We start from the raw sequence: 18,037 nt of genomic DNA on the forward strand, positions 1-18,037 counted from the left end.
ATAGCTTGGTGTGCATTAGCAACACATTCTTTTTGTAAGAGAAGAGAGCAAAACCTTTATCCAGAAGGTTGTACGATCATAGTCCGGCACAAGCAGTCTCTGATAGCTCTGTTAAGTTGTAAGGGTTATTTTTGAGAGTGAATGTGCATGACTGGAGTGAAATGAAGTGCCATTAGTAATGCCCCTTTTATAAAAACTTTAGCCTGCAACAAGGTGATCCTGAGTTAACTGTGCTTATGTCTGAACTCTTCCTGTGATTTCATTTCAGATTCCAGCGGGGCGACTACCACATTGATGTCTGCATCAATGACTACCTGGATGTGTTCTGCCCTCACTATGAAGACTCAGTGCCAGAAGATAAGACCGAACGCTATGTTCTGTACATGGTGAACTTTGATGGCTACAGCTCCTGCGATCACACCTCCAAAGGGTTCAAGAGGTGGGAGTGTAATCGGCCGCATTCCCCGAATGGACCATTGAAGTTCTCGGAAAAGTTCCAGCTCTTCACGCCCTTCTCGCTAGGATTTGAATTCAGGCCAGGCCGGGAATATTTCTACATCTGTGAGTATATAGAGATTTACCCGTGTTGCACAGCAGGTTCAAGAAACCCAGCTAATTTTTCACCTATCCTCTGTGGAAATACAGAAGGCCAAACGGTATATAATGCAGATGCCTTACAGTGAAAGCAGGCTTAACTATCCCCAGATACATTAGCTAGGAATCTAGCTAGTGAAAATGAGATTAAATCACAGCTTCTTTTCTCACATGAAATAGCATGTCAGCTTGTTCACTGAACCGTGGCTGACTTTTAAAGCAAAACACACTATTAGTTTATTCCAGCACTCTGAGGTGGAGGAGGGGGCAAGAAGGGCAGGATGGAAACTATCCCCAAATATGAGGAAAAATAATTAATCCTTTGCATGTGAAATTTGTGGATTTTCTTATTTGCTGAGGTGAAATAGTCTTGTCTCTGTAATATTTATCCCCCAAGGAAGGTGAGGTCTGTGTAGTTTGTAAGTGGTATGGCTGCTGATGTTGAGTAGTCAGTGGTATTACTTAAAGTTGTAATTTCTTAGGGTAGGTACTTCTAGCGTCAAGTCAAATGGCTCTCTTTTTCTTCCTTCCTTTTTTCCCCCACTTTTTCTTGGATGAGCTTTTTCTATCAGCGCAGGTGATGTGGGGTGCTGTGGGAGCAGGGGGCAAGCAGGGGAGTGTGAATGAGCTCACATAGCTTCGTGCCCATTCCCCGAAGGAATGGGGAGCACCCTCCCAGAGCTCTGCGCTCTCCTCCACGGAGGCCTGTGTCAGGGCTGCTCTGGGCAGCCAGAGGAAATGCAGGATAGTGTCTGAGGGTAAGGAAGTAAAAAAGTCAGGAGGTTAAAAACCAGTGGGTTAAGCAAACTGATTCCCTGACCCCACTGTTAAGTTGATACTGCTTCAGCTGTCTCGTTTGTTCAATCCTCCAACAAAGATCTTATTTCATCAATTTGTTTTGTACCTGAATCTTCCACTCCTAACAAGTTTTGACTGCTCCAACAATACATGTTTTTGTTCTGTTTTTAGTGTTAGACTAGAGAGTTGAAAGCTTTAGACAGTCTGTAGATCCCAATAAATATTGCCTTCATATGTGTAGCTGGCCTTTCTGCTGTGAAGCAGTCATTCCACCTCATTTCACCAGAGAAACTGAGTATGTATGATGCCTGTTTTTCAGCCTCATTTCTTCAGCATTGAAATTTTTCTTTTCCCTTTCTTAATCTACAGGGAAATACATTCCGAGTGGAAAGTTTTCCACTCATTCCTTTTTCTTCCAGCAAATAAAAACCTCTAATGAGTGGTGGTTCAGCATCAGAAGAACAATGCCTTGTCTTGTGCTGAAGCACTATAATAATAATCTACCAAAAATATTTTTAAAAAGCAAACTGTAATGTTACTTTAAACTGGTTTTTAATATGGTCATGAGAAATCATGTAAAGATATCAGAGCTAAGTGGAGAATGTTCTAGGATAAATAAATCTGCACTGTGTAGGCCCGGTCCTACTCGTTTCACTCACAAAAGCTTCCCATTAACTTCAACAGCAGTTTTGTGTCATTCAAAACTCTGATATCAGACTCCCTGGGAACACTGGAATTTGTTTTGTATTGTTTTGTTTTGGGGGGATTTGTTTGTTTTGGTTTTTTTATTCAGTTCCTGGGCATCATCAGTAAAACAAGCAGGAATACTTAAGCTAAGGAATGCAGTCTTTACCATCACATGATCGCAATAAAATGTAACACAGGGATGGCATCAGTAGCTGCAAGCATTTAAAGAAAACCTAAACAAACCATGAACAAACATTGGTTTTCTAAATTTTAAAAAACAAAGAAAGAGAAATGTTTAATAAAGGTGAAAACCAAACATGAAAGTGAAGGAAAAAAATATGAGAAATCTCAGCTTGGTCTATCTAGATAACAGCTTCATTGTTACAACATACAAAATCTATTGAACTCTTAAGCAAGACATTGTCATTCAAATACACCCAGGTTGCTTATGTCTGGTTTTCCTCATTTGTGGTTAAATTCAATATTTCACTAAAAATCATTATGTATCTTCTATAACATTCAATTGTCAAGGGCTCCCTTCAAAGTAATTGTTCCAAAGTGCTTTAAAATATGAAGAGCTTTATGATATTCAACTACATTTAGATGGAAATTTCTTTTTTAATGAAAGATAAAATAGGAAAAAAAAATAGCAGCAAAGAGATATTCATTTACTAGCAGCTTATTGGCCTGGTATTCACTGAAATTAAGTTTTTAGGCATGTTTCAGAGACACAAAGCATTTTTCCTCCTTTTCTGTACTTTAAGTATTTTTTTGCCTTCATCCTTTGCTCTGCTGAGGACAGTAACAAGGTTGGTTTGCAGCAGTTGCAGGGTAGCACTGTACACTAAGTTAACGATTATATGCAAACCTCGGGGGAGAGTTGTCCATCCTGGAATGTTTTTCTTTTAGTTTGCGGTGAAAAAACAAGATAGTGAAACGATGTTCCTTGTTTTCTCGTCAATTTTGTAAGCAGGCTCTAGTCCAGGCCATGGAGACTACCTTTGTTACAGTTCTGTATCCGCATGTTAAAGGAGCTACTGCTTTGCCGGAGAAGGTTTCCTTTCCTCAGCAGATCTGAAACTTTTGCCCACTCTGCAGAAGAGGGGGAAGGCTGACTATGTAGCATCACTCTGGTATACTCTGTTTAAGGGTTACAAAATATGTTGTGTAGTCTAGACCTCTGGAAAGACAGAAATACTAAGTGGTTGGTTAGGTATTTAGCTTAATTACTGTCTGATGCTTTTTTGTAAATTTTCACAGTTTACCTTTTAAGGATGTAACTTGCCTCTCTTGCTTCCATTATTTTCAGAAAATGCAATAGTTTGAGAACAATTACTGTCTCTTTCTGAACTGTTGGTTTAGAAAATGCCACTTTTCTTTGTTATGCCATTGTCTTCATATATTTCTCAGATGAACTTGGATCTCCCTTTGCATGGTCATTCTAGGAAGATACAAGAAAAAAACTGTATCTGTCTTTCTGATCTCAAATGTATGTTGAAGAAGTGAATTCAACATTGCAGACATGCAATCAGCAAGTATGGACTGAGTTTACTTCTGAAAGAAAAGGTTATTAAATATTTACAGAGAAATTAACTTTTATTTAGTTAGGGAGAGCACGGTGGGGGGGCTAGGGAAACTAAATAATAGATCATGACCTGAAGTCTCAATTTTTACTTAGTTCTTAGCAGATGTTCACCTCAGGTTGGTGTATGTTAGCCTGAGAACAGACCAAGTAGTATTACTACTGAAACAGAAGCAAATGAAATGTAGAGAAAGCAGAAACTAACTTAGTGATATGACTGTGATTTTAATGTCCTTTGGAAGGGAACCTGAGTTCTAGTGTACAGGTTAAGGTGGGGTGCTGTGCAAGGGGAGATGAACACAGAAGCAAGGAAGGGGAAAAAAAAAGATCCTAACAAGTATAACCTTATATAATGATGTAATTCAAAATGAGGGTATCATTTTTATTACTTTGACTTAATTACAAATTAAGGGGGGGGTATTTTTATTAATGTGCTAAATATTGAATAAAATATCAGTAACAATTTGGAAAATACTAAGAATTGACTAAAACACTTGTAACAACTTGGGAAATACACATCAGAGCTATTGAAATTTAAAAAATGAAGGCATGGCTAGAACCAGACTGGTACAGATTACTGCAGAATCCTGACCACAGTTTCTGAACCAAGATCCTGTGTCAATTTAAGCTAAACCACATCGCTCTTTTCTTGAAAGCAGTGTATCATTGGTGTAGTGTCAAAAGTTGTACTAATATTGAGCTGTAGCATATGCTTTTCTCTGAGCGATCAGTCCAGTTATTCCATCAAGGAATTCAGTATTTGATGTGATTTATCCTTAAGAAATCTATGCTGTTTTTATCATCTTATCCTCCAAGTTTTTGTATATATTACTTATTTAGTCATTTGATCACTGTGAATATTGTCATTTATATACGCTTATACCCTTTTCTTAGAAAGATCAGGTAGGATTGCTTTTCTTCACAGTCCTCCTGTTTTCCTGTTCTCTGCAAGATTTTGAAGGCTTTTGCTAGCAGTTAGCAGGCTTTACATGTGATGTAACTAAACATAACTTAAGTGGTTCTTTCTCCATTCTTATTGAGAAAAGAGCTCCTTTCATCTTTTAAAAATCCTGCTGTCTTACCTGTGGTTTATTTGTGTAACCTTTTTTGTTACTGTTTCTTTCTAGTTTTATCTCATTCATGTGTATTTCTGATTTTATTTCAAAGTGCTTATGCTGTTTCTTTGTATCACCTTTAATGATGTGTCATTATCACTGTATCTTTGTTGTCACCATTTATTTGCATGAAGCTTCAGATTGTCAATTCAGGAAGCTTTTGTTGTAACCATATTGCTCCTGACTACACCAGGATAGTATACTTTTATTATTTGAATTTAATTATGGTTATAAATAATATTTTAATTGTTCTTAAAGTTGTGATTAAATTAAGAAACTGAGTTTGTAAAGTTGTACTACACTTGAACATACACTTCTTAATAACATCCAGCTCACCTGTACTCCTTTTCTTCATAGAATATATTCCCAGGGAACCTACTGTTACCCATTCCTTTGATTTTCTTAATGTTTGCCTTTGTTCCCCACCATACTTGTTTCTCTGCACTAATTCCTTCTTTTCCTGAAATTTCCGAGTCTTGCATCCTGAGGGCTTTTATTCAAATGACATTCCACTCTGACGGTCTTAGCTGCTGCTTCTGTAGGAGACCTTGTGATTTTCATAGTTTCGAATATAAAATTGTCTCTCTTCTGTTAGCTGGTTCCATCTCTGTGACTGGAAGTTGTCCTCACCATGTTCCAAAAACTGTGGAACTGTCTGAATCCTGCTGTTATTTTTCTCTAACACCTGCCAGGACCATCACTCTGCAACCATCTGCACACTTCTGGAGGCTTCTCTGATTCAAAAGATCTTAAGGAAAAAACAGTAGTAGAGAAAAGTATTTATAATACCTCCACTTCTTTTTGTCTTGCTTTTGCATATTAATTAGGTAGTTAGCGTATCTTATTACTAAGGTCAGTAGTTGAAATCTTGTTGAGGCAGTAACAATGTCTGATTAACTTAATATCTCTTCTCCCTTTTGCCATTTTTGTGAATTGTTTAAATGTTGAGTGTTAGTTTGTGCTATTTTCTTCAGTCTGTCCTACAGTCCTCTAGCAGTTTCTCTATCCTGTGCAATTCCATGTTTCATGACCAGGTTAATTTTTGGGAGGGTTACTAACTTTTTATCTGAAAGCTGTAAGCATATTTTAAAGTCATTATCATCAAGGTGCCTCGTTCCTGTTCCTTCCTTTCCACCTGAAATGCTTGCAGTAGAACTTGTACTGAAACGCTTTCTCCAGGTGGCCTAGCCACTGAATTTCTGGAGATGGAGGAGAACACAAAACCACCACTGCTTGGGGGGGGTGGTGGTCCTCATGGTGAGGATTTTTGGTTTCTAATGAAGAACTATTGATGGAGTTTAGAAGTCTGGAGGGAGGAACTCACAGGGATGAACTGTACATATACCTATACATATCAGCAGTTAGCATAGGAAGGTCACTGTCCACTTTTTATGGAAATTAACACAAACCTAACAAAAGCTTTCCATGACTGAGAACATGTAATAGCTTCCCAGATTGCCAGCTTGGCTATTATTCTTTTAGGATTGGTTTTGGTATAGCAAAAATTAAGAAAGGGGACTTAGTAGCGGAAAGGTTGAGTAGCCTGTGATACTATATGGGAGAAAACTACTGAAAAATCTTTACACTGTAGTTTATTAACAGTTTCTTGGTATTTTTCATGTGCTTGAATAATGTTATGAAACAGCTGCTTAGAGCTCGTTGCCCTTGCTTTAGCACCAGCTTAATGTTAGCGGACATCGATGTTTTGCATGAACAGGCACAACTCGCCGTAAGATGATTATTTGATTTAGGGATCTCTGCATATTTGCCAGAAGTTTAGTTTGATGTAACGGGAGCACAAAACAGAAAGACTGAACTGTAATTTTGTCCTATCAGAAAAGGTATATGTGAGTCCTCCCCAAAAACCTACACTTCTCTTTTTTTCATCCTGTCATAGACCTGGAAAGCCCACTTTTTCAGAACCAGTTGGTATTGTCAGCGCAGCAGTTTATACTGCTGACTGTAGGTCTGCTGGTAGGAGGTGCTTTCTGAGAGCATAAGTATAGTATTTCTCAGGTTTTGAATCTGACTTATTTGAGGGAATTCCTGTTGGAAAAGGAGATAATGTAAAGAAACCAGTGTGACTACTTGGTTGCATGCTGGAGAGTATTAGAATCAATCAAAAGTTACTGCAGACAGTTCAGCTAATGGTTAGGTTGGTTACTCTTTTTTGAGGAAGTCAGCAGTTACTTTTGTTATCATATCCCAGATGGGGTAGCACAGTAGTATTTAACTAGTTATTTAATGAGTAATACTCTAGAAATGTGCTGGGTTTTTTTTTGCCTCCAACACTTAGAATGTATGGCTTCTGTGTAAGCAGTCATACCAGTAAAGACAAATCTCTTAACCGGCAAACTGACCTTGGCATAAGTGGCAAATTATATCATCTTGGAAATTCAAAGAAAGCACAGTGGCTGTTTAATCTATGCATTTACCAGTGTAAATGTAAAGACACTGTCAGCCTGATTTTAAAGTTACCTTTATGTAAAGGAGAATTGCTTCTTTGTGTTCACCAATGCACCTAATACTGATTCTTCTTCAGAGCATCCTTACAGTTGTGGGGAAGAAATTAATTTCCATTTTAATGGCAATACTCTGTATTTCTGGGAGTTTCTTTTCTTCTGTTAGTAGTTATGATAAAGACTAGACACCTCTTGCAATCACCTATTGTGTACCTTGTGTATCTGCTTGTTGAAGCAGCTACTCGTTTTGTACACTTCTAATGCTACTTGTCTCACAAAGTCCTTGGCTAAATCTCTATTTGGCTTCTTGACCAATAACCATGGTACCTTTTCTGTAGGACAAAATAAGACTATGCATACCTGAAAACAGGTTATTTTGCTTTGTCCACTGACCACAGCTTGCAATTGTATGAGAAGATCTTTCAGCAAAACCCCTATTTGGGTGGGTTTTTTCCCTCATATCAATAACTTATACGCTGTAAAAGGCCTGGTTTGGTTATTTTCGCCCGTTGAATCTGTCAATACTAGGACTCAAAGTCAAAGATTTGGTTTGGGGCAAAGGTTGGACTTTAGCTTTAGAGAGTTGTGTGACCTCTAGAGAAATGAGTAGAGCAGATTGATGGTAAGTCTTGTCATGCCGTACTCAGCTTATACTGGGGGCAGTGGAGTCACTGTTTACTCCGTAGGCTAAACTTTTATTAAAAATTGTTTCTATTCATGGAAATGGTTGACTTAAGTAGCAGATATTTTGCTTTGAAAGTGAAGACTGGATTTATCTTTCAGCAAGTGTAAAAAGGCCATCTGTCTTCAATTTGACAGGTGTTATTTAATGCAGGTACTGCTGGTGTTTGTGTTTTCTTGTTGCTTTTTGAAGACAGAGGTCAGAAGATCCCTTTTGGAACTCTCTCTCTGGACATCCTAGTTTGCACCAAAAACTAAAAAATGAAGGTTAACTAAAGAACATTATTAAAGGATGCTGAGCGAATTACAAGCATTTTAGTGTGTTAATTGCACTTTTCTTTTGATGAAACATTGTTTATTACCAGGTCCCCTATTAACCTTTCAATCAAGATTGGATCAGCATAGACACTGATGCTACTTTGACAGCAGTGGGCTCAGACATGCCACTCTGCTACGAAGCCTGCTTTGATAGCTGGTTTACCAGAATCACTCGAGATATTCTGAATGAAATCAAAGCAATTGAAACGGTTTGATGAATGTGTGCTTTAAAAAATATTTTTGTGTGATAACGTTAGACAGACAAGGAAGGTGACCTTTAAAAGGGAATTCATGCTTAGCCTAGTGTGTAGATTAAAGGACTGGTTTCTGTTACAGAGTATCAGAAGAATTAAGTGCTGGTCCTGCTAAAAAGAAAGCAGGAACAGTCACCAGTGTCTAATAGATTTCGACGTTGGTAGTGTTCTTAGAATCCTCAAAGGGAACGTTAAAAGCTGTTGAATAATTTTGGACTCAAGAGAAATCCATATAAGAAAATGAAGAGGGAACCCACAGAAGTGCTGGTCTCTATTATTTGAATTTTTCAAAGGGAATGAATGTCTTTCAGATAACAAGTTGAAAAAAAGATAATTTGGATTCATGTGCTTCAAAAATTAAAGTGCCATTAAGATCCTGATAGCAGCAGAAATATAAAGGAGGGGAGGATATACTATGTATCTGCAACTCTGAAAGCTGTCTCATGAGCATATTGTGTCAGGTCTTCATCCTTGTTGGAACACCAGTGGCTTCTGTTGCTTTCTGCTTTGGATGTTAGAAGAATGAGGGAGTGCCCACAGACAGAAGGGATGAGGGACAGGGTTTTCTTTTCTCTGTCTTTTTTTCTTTCTCATCTATCATGCTCAATGAAGACCAGTTCATTTTGTAGGAGAATAAAGCATGTACTGAGTGTTGTTATGTGATCATCAAATCACAAACATTAAAAAGATAGATCAGTTAGACCTTGGATAAAAGATCTCCAAGGAGTATTAGGAACTTCATAAGGCCATATGCGACACACCTACCTTAAGGGAAATGGTGACTAAATGTCCCATACTAGTGGCTATGGGTTAGTGTAATTTTTAACATTTGTGATTCTTGTAAAAATCCCATTGCAACTTTCTGAAAAGTAGGTATTTAAATTCCAGTGTTCTGCTGGAAGTACAATTGAATGAATTGCATACAGCCCTTTAAATCCTGATGGACCATTCATCATTCCTTGCTTTAAATCAGTTTTGATGTTCAACAACTACAACTTAACATCTCAGAGGTGACTGCACTTCAGTGGTGGGTGAGGCTCTTTGCAGTGGTACTTCACTGGGATGTTAGGAGATTAATAAGCTGAAGCATGTGGATTCCTTGGATGAAAGCACTCATAGAAGTGGGGAGAGTATTATTAATAATTATGTGAGGACTTATAACTCTGTAACAATGTTCTAATTTGATTTCTGAGCAAGCTGAAACCTGTTTAATGAGCTGTTGTATTGGAAGTATGCATTTTGTAACACGGAGCAGATGCCAACAGAAATGGAAATAACGTGGCAATGACATCTGGAATAACAGTGTTGTACTTCATTGCCTCCATGCATCAATATGTTAGTCTCCCTGTTCTTCAGACTAACACCAAGGCAGCACTTTCTCTGCTGATACTGTCTGTGTCATGATACAAACTGAGTATATATGCATGCCTGCAACCAACAGACCAAAACCAAACTTCCTCAATGAAAAAATGCTTCCACATGCTGAGCAATTGGCTGATGATCTCATTTCATAAGATAATATTCAACATTCAACTGCATATTTTCATAAATAGTTAGATTTAAAAGAAGAAAATTTATTTCTAAGCTACGTAATGCTCTGATATGAAAGGAGGCTGTAAAATAGGAGAATGTTTTGGAATTATCAATAATGTTTTCTTTTTGTTCCCCAGTAATGCATACTGTTCAGACAAGGTGAGCAAGACTCTGAACTTAAGATGGCAGATGTGGTTAATATTCTTATCTCCAAGATTCTGGGCAAGTCAGTATAAATCACGTAGAATAAGGTTTTTCACAGAGTATTCAGAAATGCATAAAAGTGCTTTATTCTGAAGAATTACAGAAAAATCTTTTCAGACTTCCAAATATTTCCATTTTCCCTCAGGAAAGCAGAAGGTCGTCCTCAGATCTACATTATTGGCCAAATGAGATTTTTACTGCCTCTAAAATCTCCCTGGCTTTCCTTTTACATCATGGATATTTAACATTTAAAGTATCAAGTGGTATAACCAGCTAGATACAGCACTGCTTTAGGGAATTAAGAATGGCTTGAAGGTGTATCAGAATCTCACTCGTGCCATACCACTATGCACAGAAGTAACCAGGCTCCTGATAATGGATACGGAGAATAACGTTACTGTTGCTGATCTTCTGGGGGTGAAATGATCTTAATTATTTGAAGGATAATCAGAATGGCAGTATATTAATCAATTTAAAGAGCCCTGACAATTCAGTCATAGTGGTGTTCAAAATGTGTTCAGGGAAAAATACACCAGAACAACTTAACGTACATTATATTTTAAGAGTTGTAGGTGGGCGTATTTTGAAGATATGAGCTTAGATTTCTTCTTACATGTTTTTTGACACATCGGTTTTTAGTAATACTGGGTCATCTGCCTGTATCTTGATGCCTGTATCATTGAAAACTATGTGTGGACTACTTCTCTCTAATATTTTAGGGTTTTGCAGAAGACGTTTGGCTGTGAGACGCTGAAGAAGGCACTGTCTTACGGCATACAGCCCAGTATTGGGACTGAAGTCAGGATTGTTAGCGGCAGTTGCAGCAGGGCTTGCTTGCTGTCTGTACACATGTGAGTGTATTTCTGCCCAAGAAATCTTGAGCAGAAATAAAGTAGCCTTAGGCTGAAAAAGATGTTGTGTCTTTCTTCAGCATCCTGGGGACTGTAAAAGAATGCAGCCTCTTCTCTTGAAGAGGGCTTAGTGTTAACACCTCTCTGCTTCTGGCTGTTGATGCACAGGAAAGTCATGAACTTGTTTTTCCCGAATGGAACGGAGTTGTGTGTGCAGTTCCCATTGGTGCTTCATGGAGGTGGGATCTGATTTCCTTAGGTCCTTTCTGTAAACAGCATGAAGAAGTAGAAGGGAGGAATGGTGTCCTCAAAACTCCATAGGCATATCAGCAAGGTAGAAAATGTGTTTCTTTCTCAGAGAGAGGTGCAGAAACAAAGCATATGATTATTTAGAAATAAAGGTGTGTTCCGGTGAGGATGATGACAGTGCTGTTTAGTTCAGACATGAGCAACTGGCATGCGTAGTGTATTGTTTAGCAATCTCTTTTTTCAAATTTTCTTGTATTTCACAAGACTTTTAAAATTATTTTATTAGCAGTTGAATATAAGCAGGCAAATTATAATGCTACTCGAGTTTCAAATTAATAAACATGTGTAAGAATACATTTAAAGTACATTTATAGCAAGACAAAGATATTAGTTGTCGAACCAGTAGTCTGAAGCCGTGAGATTTATTTTTAACCATTGATAGTGCTGTATCTCTTACCTGAGTCTCACTGGAGTAATCTGAGTGATTACAAGGCTACTTCTGAGGAATGAAACATCTCCTTGACAGCTAGTTGGTGGTGTGCTGCAACGGGCCTACATTCTAGCCCACATACTTTGCTGCAGTATTGAGTTTCGAGCTTAAACGAGGAGAAGTTTAGCTGTCTCCCATTGTAGCACTAAAAAATGCTGTTGACTAGGTAGCAGAAGCAACAGCCACCTCATAGCCTCACAGTTTGTTGTAACTGGCTCTCACACCTGTACAAAATGTGCCACTTCCAACTTATGATAAGAGGGTGTTAAGTAGTTTTCACTGCTGACCCTTTCCCCCCGACCTGAGCAGAGCGATCAGCCAGTATGGTTAGAATTATTGCCAGAGATAGAGTTCCTCATCTGTAGTGCTGCGCCTGTGGTAGCTTTGCTTAGAAACCTACACCAGTGCAACAGCATTTTTTGTTCGCAGTCCCACTTGAAATACTCAGTGGCAGCTCAAGCAGAACTGTGTAAATTAGTCATTGTCACGTTTAGGCATTAAAAGTGGAATTAGTAATTTATATTAATCACAAATGTTTCTCCAGGTTTTATTAACAAGCAGATTGGCTGCCAAAATGCTTTCTGGAAGACATTTTTTTCTCCCAACTGCCACAGAGAACAAAACAGTTATTATGGGCATTTAGATAAAGATTAACGGTTTCAGCAATTCATTTGAGGAAAACTGTATTTTACTATACATTCCACTTCAATGCAGACTGTCACTGCCAGCATGATTTGTCACCTACTTGATAAAATTATACAGTGGAGACACAAGATGGTGTAATTCATTTTAAGAGCAGAAACAGGTTAATCAACAAAGCAGAATGAGATTAAAAAACGAATCAGACCCACATTTCTTAATTTTTTTGGCAAGTCCAAATTTCCAATAGAAGTGGGATGTCTATCTAACTGCTGTTCTAGCACATTTTGGTTCATTTTGTCTTCATGCTTTCTTCTTTCTTTGCCCGCATCATGCTTTTTTTTTTCCTCAAGATGGCTTCATGTGCCCTATTTAGATCTCCAAGAAAAAGTAATACAGTGACTGCTTCATATTCTGTGCATCTGCAAGTAGTTCTGTGGAATACTATAGGAGCAGTCCGTGAACTCGGTACAGGATGTGAAGAAATGACTAGAATTATAAGAAAGAGGTCAAAATTCATATTGCAGGGTTTAACAGCAATGCAGGGCAGGCTGCCAACATGACCTTCACACTTTAGCGTGTTTTGGACAGGCAAAATCAATTTCCTAGCATGCTACTTTTTGAGCTTATCATGTTCCAAGGAATTAAAGAATAAACATGTTATATTTTGTTCCAATTTGGCTAGCTCCCTTTTTTCTTCCATTTTTGCATTTTAGGGTGGTCTAAAATGAAGAAAATCAAAACAGAAGTGAAAAATCAGCTGTTTGCTACAGAGGAGACAAACAAGGGTTGAAGGAGAAAAAAACTCATTACAGAGAGATTAGAAAATTAATTGATTGGTGACTCTGACTGTTCCCATTGGATGTCTAAGGGTCCTGTGAAAAGAAAGTATAGTCTCAAACATAACATTTCTTCCTATTATTTCTTTCTCTTGTGTAGAGACTCCTCTGAAGCATCATTAGGTTCCAATTATTTTCAGTGAAATATTTCGCAAGGAAAGGGCATGATAAAATCAGTAGCGGTAGTGTTATTCCCCCGAGAAACTTACTATGGCTAGTACTCAAATGGTAAAAGGGAAGGCTTCTGTTCAACATCAAAGAGATTTCCGCAGGGGTGATTTTGTTCCATGGAGGTTTTGGAACTCCTGTGACATGGAGTTAATGTGCCCCGCCTTTCCGCAAAATTGGTATGGGGCAGCTCATGAATTCAGTGGGGTCTGGGAACTTGATCACATCCATGACTTAATATAAGCATGTGTGAAACTTGCAGTGAATATGTTTAGTGAAGGATTTACTACTTTTTTTTTTTTTTTCCCTAAGGCAGAGTGTCAGTGTAGAGGTACTGTTCTTTCAAAAATGACAAAATATTTGTAACAATGTTTGCTTCTCTACTGGCTAACCTTTTTTTCCTATATTTATCATGTATTTATTTAGCAGCTATGTGTGTATGGATTGTATGTTCTTAAATGTGCATATATACACACATATATATCAAAAATAATATGAAAAAGTCACATATTGGTTAAATATTTGATTAAAAAGCCTTTTTGCTTTAAAGACTTTAGCTATTGCAATTATAAAAATGCTAATTTTGTCAAACTAAAAATATACATAATTTTAACTCCACTGAAAGATAAGTTGTTTGTAATATAAAATGCCAGCGAAGTGCCTCCTGGGCGTTGTATTATACTTTCACTAGATTATCATTCTACTTTATGGGCTGAGCTGACCAGTTGTTCTTTCTTGTCCTGGATGTGGTGTAACCATTTTATTACCACTACATATTGCTTATTTTTTCCAAAATGAAAATGAGGTTAAAGATAAGTTCAGCCCTAGTGTAGATAGGGGACTGCTTGCGATACTTCCCAGAGTAGAAATGTGACTATTATCTCTTTAACTTTACTTACCTGCTGTGCTTAGTTCCCCTTTCCTGGTAACTAATGTGGTAGTGGATGTGTATTAAAGGAGAAACATTCCCACTAAAATCTCTCCTGTTGAAGAAAATGGCAGAAGGAGCCATTCTCTACAAATGTGCTTCAGCTTCCACCAGGAAATATGTCCACTTTTCAAAAAGTTTGCCACCAAAATCCTTGCAATGCAAAATATAAGATGTTCATTTTCACTGAAGTTCCCCAAACTATGTGTCATGCCATGCTATTGCTGCCTTCTTAATTGAGGGAGAAACTGCCTTTTCTAGTAGCTTTGCAGTTACCTGGCACCTAATCCTGTGTAATGGTCAGTCTTTGCTATGAGGGGTGATTTGAGGGTGCTGTGCACTGCACTCTCAGACCCTTGAACCGTGCTCTGCTTGGCCGCACCAGCTGCTTGTTCTCATCAGAAACGATAGCATTGCTTCTAACCAAATTATGGGATAATTTGGAAATCCAATAATCTATTCTAGATTTTACATATGTCTAAAAGATGTGCATTAAGAGTTAGCTTGAGAAAAGCCCTTATAAAGGTCAACCTAGGGAGAATATTTCTTAATACGCTAACCTAGCTGAGAAGAGATATTTCTGCCTGGGACTTTCTCATTTTAGTGAACTAGAGAATATTTTCAGTGAAAAATAGTCTTAAGCCAAAAATAAGTCTTCTGGGGAGCCTGCTGCTACATCTAAGTTGCAGGCAGAAAAGGAAGAGAAAATTTTCAGAACTTTATCAACTATGAGGATAAGGAACATTGTGCTTTAGAAAATTCAATTAAAATTACACTTTTGGTACTTGTGTGAGTACAGCTGGATTTTCACAAGGATATATGCCATTTCACAGAGTGGTTGTGAACAGCATACGGTATTCTGTGTGCTAATATGTACATGTAAATCTGCACTCCATCCTTATAAATATGATGTGAAATTATAAGCACATGTACATTCTACAAAGACGTCAGCAATGAAAGCCACACAAATAAAACAGCAACAGAAAGTCCCACAAAATTGCCATAGCTCTTCAGCAACTGTATTTTAGGCTGAAGAAAGAAGACTCTGAAATAACAGCTTTCTGTGAGCAGAGAGGGGGGAAAAGACTAAAGGTAGTGGTAAGGTTTTTTTCTGTGCCATTTCATGAAGAAACAACTTTTTTTATTTATAGGCATACGTTTCCCACTGATACTTTTGCTTCAGATTTGAAAAGTAAATTGAGATTGTTTATGTACTTTGAATGGTAAAAATTTTATTAATTTGATTCACTCTAACTGGTCTTCTGAAAAAAGAATTCTTGACAACTGTGCACACAGATTACTTGTTCATCATGGTCTTTTTTGACTTGACCATCAGTGAAAAAGACATTGATTCTAGTGCATCTACATTTAAGTGGAATCTTTATCTCGGCTTTAGGGGACTGATCTGAAACACACCTGAACACACAAATTTTCAAAAAAGGGAAAAAAAAAACAGCACCCACCTAAACCTGGAGTAGATACAATATCTGTAATTTATTCTATATAAATTGCACATATGTGTCTTCAGTCCTGTTATTCCTTGATCCCAGTCCAAAAGTAGGTAAAATAAATAGATTGCATGTTACAGGCCATATGTCAGAAGTGCTTAGCATTCCCAATTAGAGTCATAATTTTAGAACTACTTAGCTGTCACTTAGGTATCCAAATAGTTGGCCTGATTTCTAAAATGCTTTGCACATGTAGCACTGAGTTCTTCTCAAAATGTGATCTCTATTGCAGATTGTAAACATCTTGAAAGCTTGTCAGTAGGTTCCTTTGAATGGTATGCTTGTATTTTACCAGGTTTTTTTGCCTTTTTTTTTTTTTTAAGTGCAAATACAGTATTCTTATCAACTTGAGCCCTATTTCTGTTCTCCCATAATCAAGGGCCAACATAGTCTAGTATTGTTAGCTGTTCCTTCCTTTTAATGCAAAGTGCAACTGTTAGCATAGAAACACATAAAAGAGTCATTGTAGTGTTGATGTAGATGGAAACTGACTTGAAATTACAAGGTTTCTTTCAGGTTTAACTAGTGTTTTAAACAGCTATCTTTCAAGAGCAAGTATGTGCCTGTAAACAGGTAATGCTTTAATCAGACAGAAACATCTAGATGGAGAGACCAGTAACAGAGGGAGCTGGGACCTGTCTTGGCCTTTTGCTCAGGTGCCACCAGAGTCCTGCCATGGTCCTCAGAGGTGGTGGTAGCAGGGTTCGTACCCAGTCGTGGTGTGAAGGTGCTCCACTACTCAACAATGGGATTTCCTGTAGGGCTTTTGTCATAAGTTGTGTAGCAGAGCCCTAATACTAAGCTGATGGGAATTTTTTGTGTGGTCCTATAGGTGGGTGTTTTATCAGCAGTCATGTCTGAGGTGGGAAATTTTTAAAGAAGAATCATTATAAACCCCACCTTTGTCATGAGCCACTTAATGAGTGTGATCTGTGGATACAGCCATATGAACCTTCTTCTCCCCCAAGCTAGAACACAGTTTCTATAATTGGAGCGGATGGAAAGTTGTCTTTACAAATGCCATCACCTTCCATTGGAGGTGGCTCCCACATGTCACTGCTGAGGCTTGGGCTTGAAAGCACACCTAATGAAGGAGTTTTCCAGCCCTTGGTGCATCTGTGACACTTGCTCTCCCTGCTGTGCTGCATAGTGCATCAGCCATTTGTTGGCAAGTTCATATTTCACACTGCAGGGAATTGAAATGATTGAACAGACAGGAGAAGAGTTTCATTTGCAGTAGCCTATGTATCCCTAGACTCTGATTTGGCATAAAACATCTGCTTTGTGATCTGTTTCAAGGCCAGTTCCCTTCTGCCAACAAAGGTTATGACTTCAGGCAAGCTGTGCCTTTGCTGGCGGGGGGAGATTTGCCTGAAGACTTGATTTAGTCAGAATCAAAGCATCCTGCCACAGAAATCCTTTTTTCAATTACTTCTGAAAAAGCAACCACACTGTAAACGTATTAACATGTTAAACAGTGAGTAAAGGAGGCCGCTGACTTCTGTTGTATAGGTTTTTGTGAGGAGTTGATATAAACTATATGTGTGTGTATGTGTGCATGTGTGGCTAGGAATAAACATTCGTTATTGTTCTGACAGTAAGAGAAGTGACAGATACCCTACATGTAACTGCTTAATGAGCAGAGTTAGTAAGTAAATCTAGCAGTTTTGGCTACAGTTTATGCGTATTTTCAATTTGCAAAGTTAATTAGTGTAATATTGATGTAGTTTTCTGTTAAAGTCTTAGGAAATAGGCCCTACAAGGTGCAATATTTGGAGATAAATTGATGCGTTAAATCTTTTTTGTATTCATGATGGGGACCTAATTTCAGGAGTTTTTGTCTCCTACCCAAAACCAGAATCAATTTCTGAAAGACTGATAGATTTCTTTGCAGAAGTGTAATCTTGATGCACACTTACATATGTACAGATAATATCTATGTTATTCTTGCAATATGTAGTTAGATTCAACCTTTGTTAGAGCGAGTAACATATTACCATCTATGTACTTCACTGCCATTGATGCACAGTCTTTGCAACATATGACTATTTTTCCTGCTCATAAAAAATCCTTTCTCTAGCTTAAAAAAAATAGTAATTGAGTATTTGCATATCTCCAAGGAGCCATGTGGGTTAAA

At 37.9% G+C, this 18,037-nt stretch overlaps 1 protein-coding gene across 1 annotated transcript in view; it reads left to right on the plus strand.

Annotated features, from left to right (window-relative positions):
- LOC104164077 (ephrin-A5-like) overlaps window positions 1-18,037 on the plus strand; it is a 58,110-nt gene that overhangs the window by 19,925 nt on the left and 20,148 nt on the right. Inside the window, exon 2 of the mRNA XM_009703302.1 lies at window positions 265-561. Within this exon, the coding sequence (XP_009701604.1) occupies window positions 265-561 (297 nt within the window). The remainder of the gene's footprint in view (window positions 1-264; window positions 562-18,037) is intronic.

The sequence above is a fragment of the Cariama cristata genome, unplaced genomic scaffold (assembly GCF_000690535.1).
Source record: "Cariama cristata isolate BGI_N322 unplaced genomic scaffold, ASM69053v1 scaffold707, whole genome shotgun sequence".
NCBI lineage: Eukaryota > Metazoa > Chordata > Aves > Cariamiformes > Cariamidae > Cariama > Cariama cristata.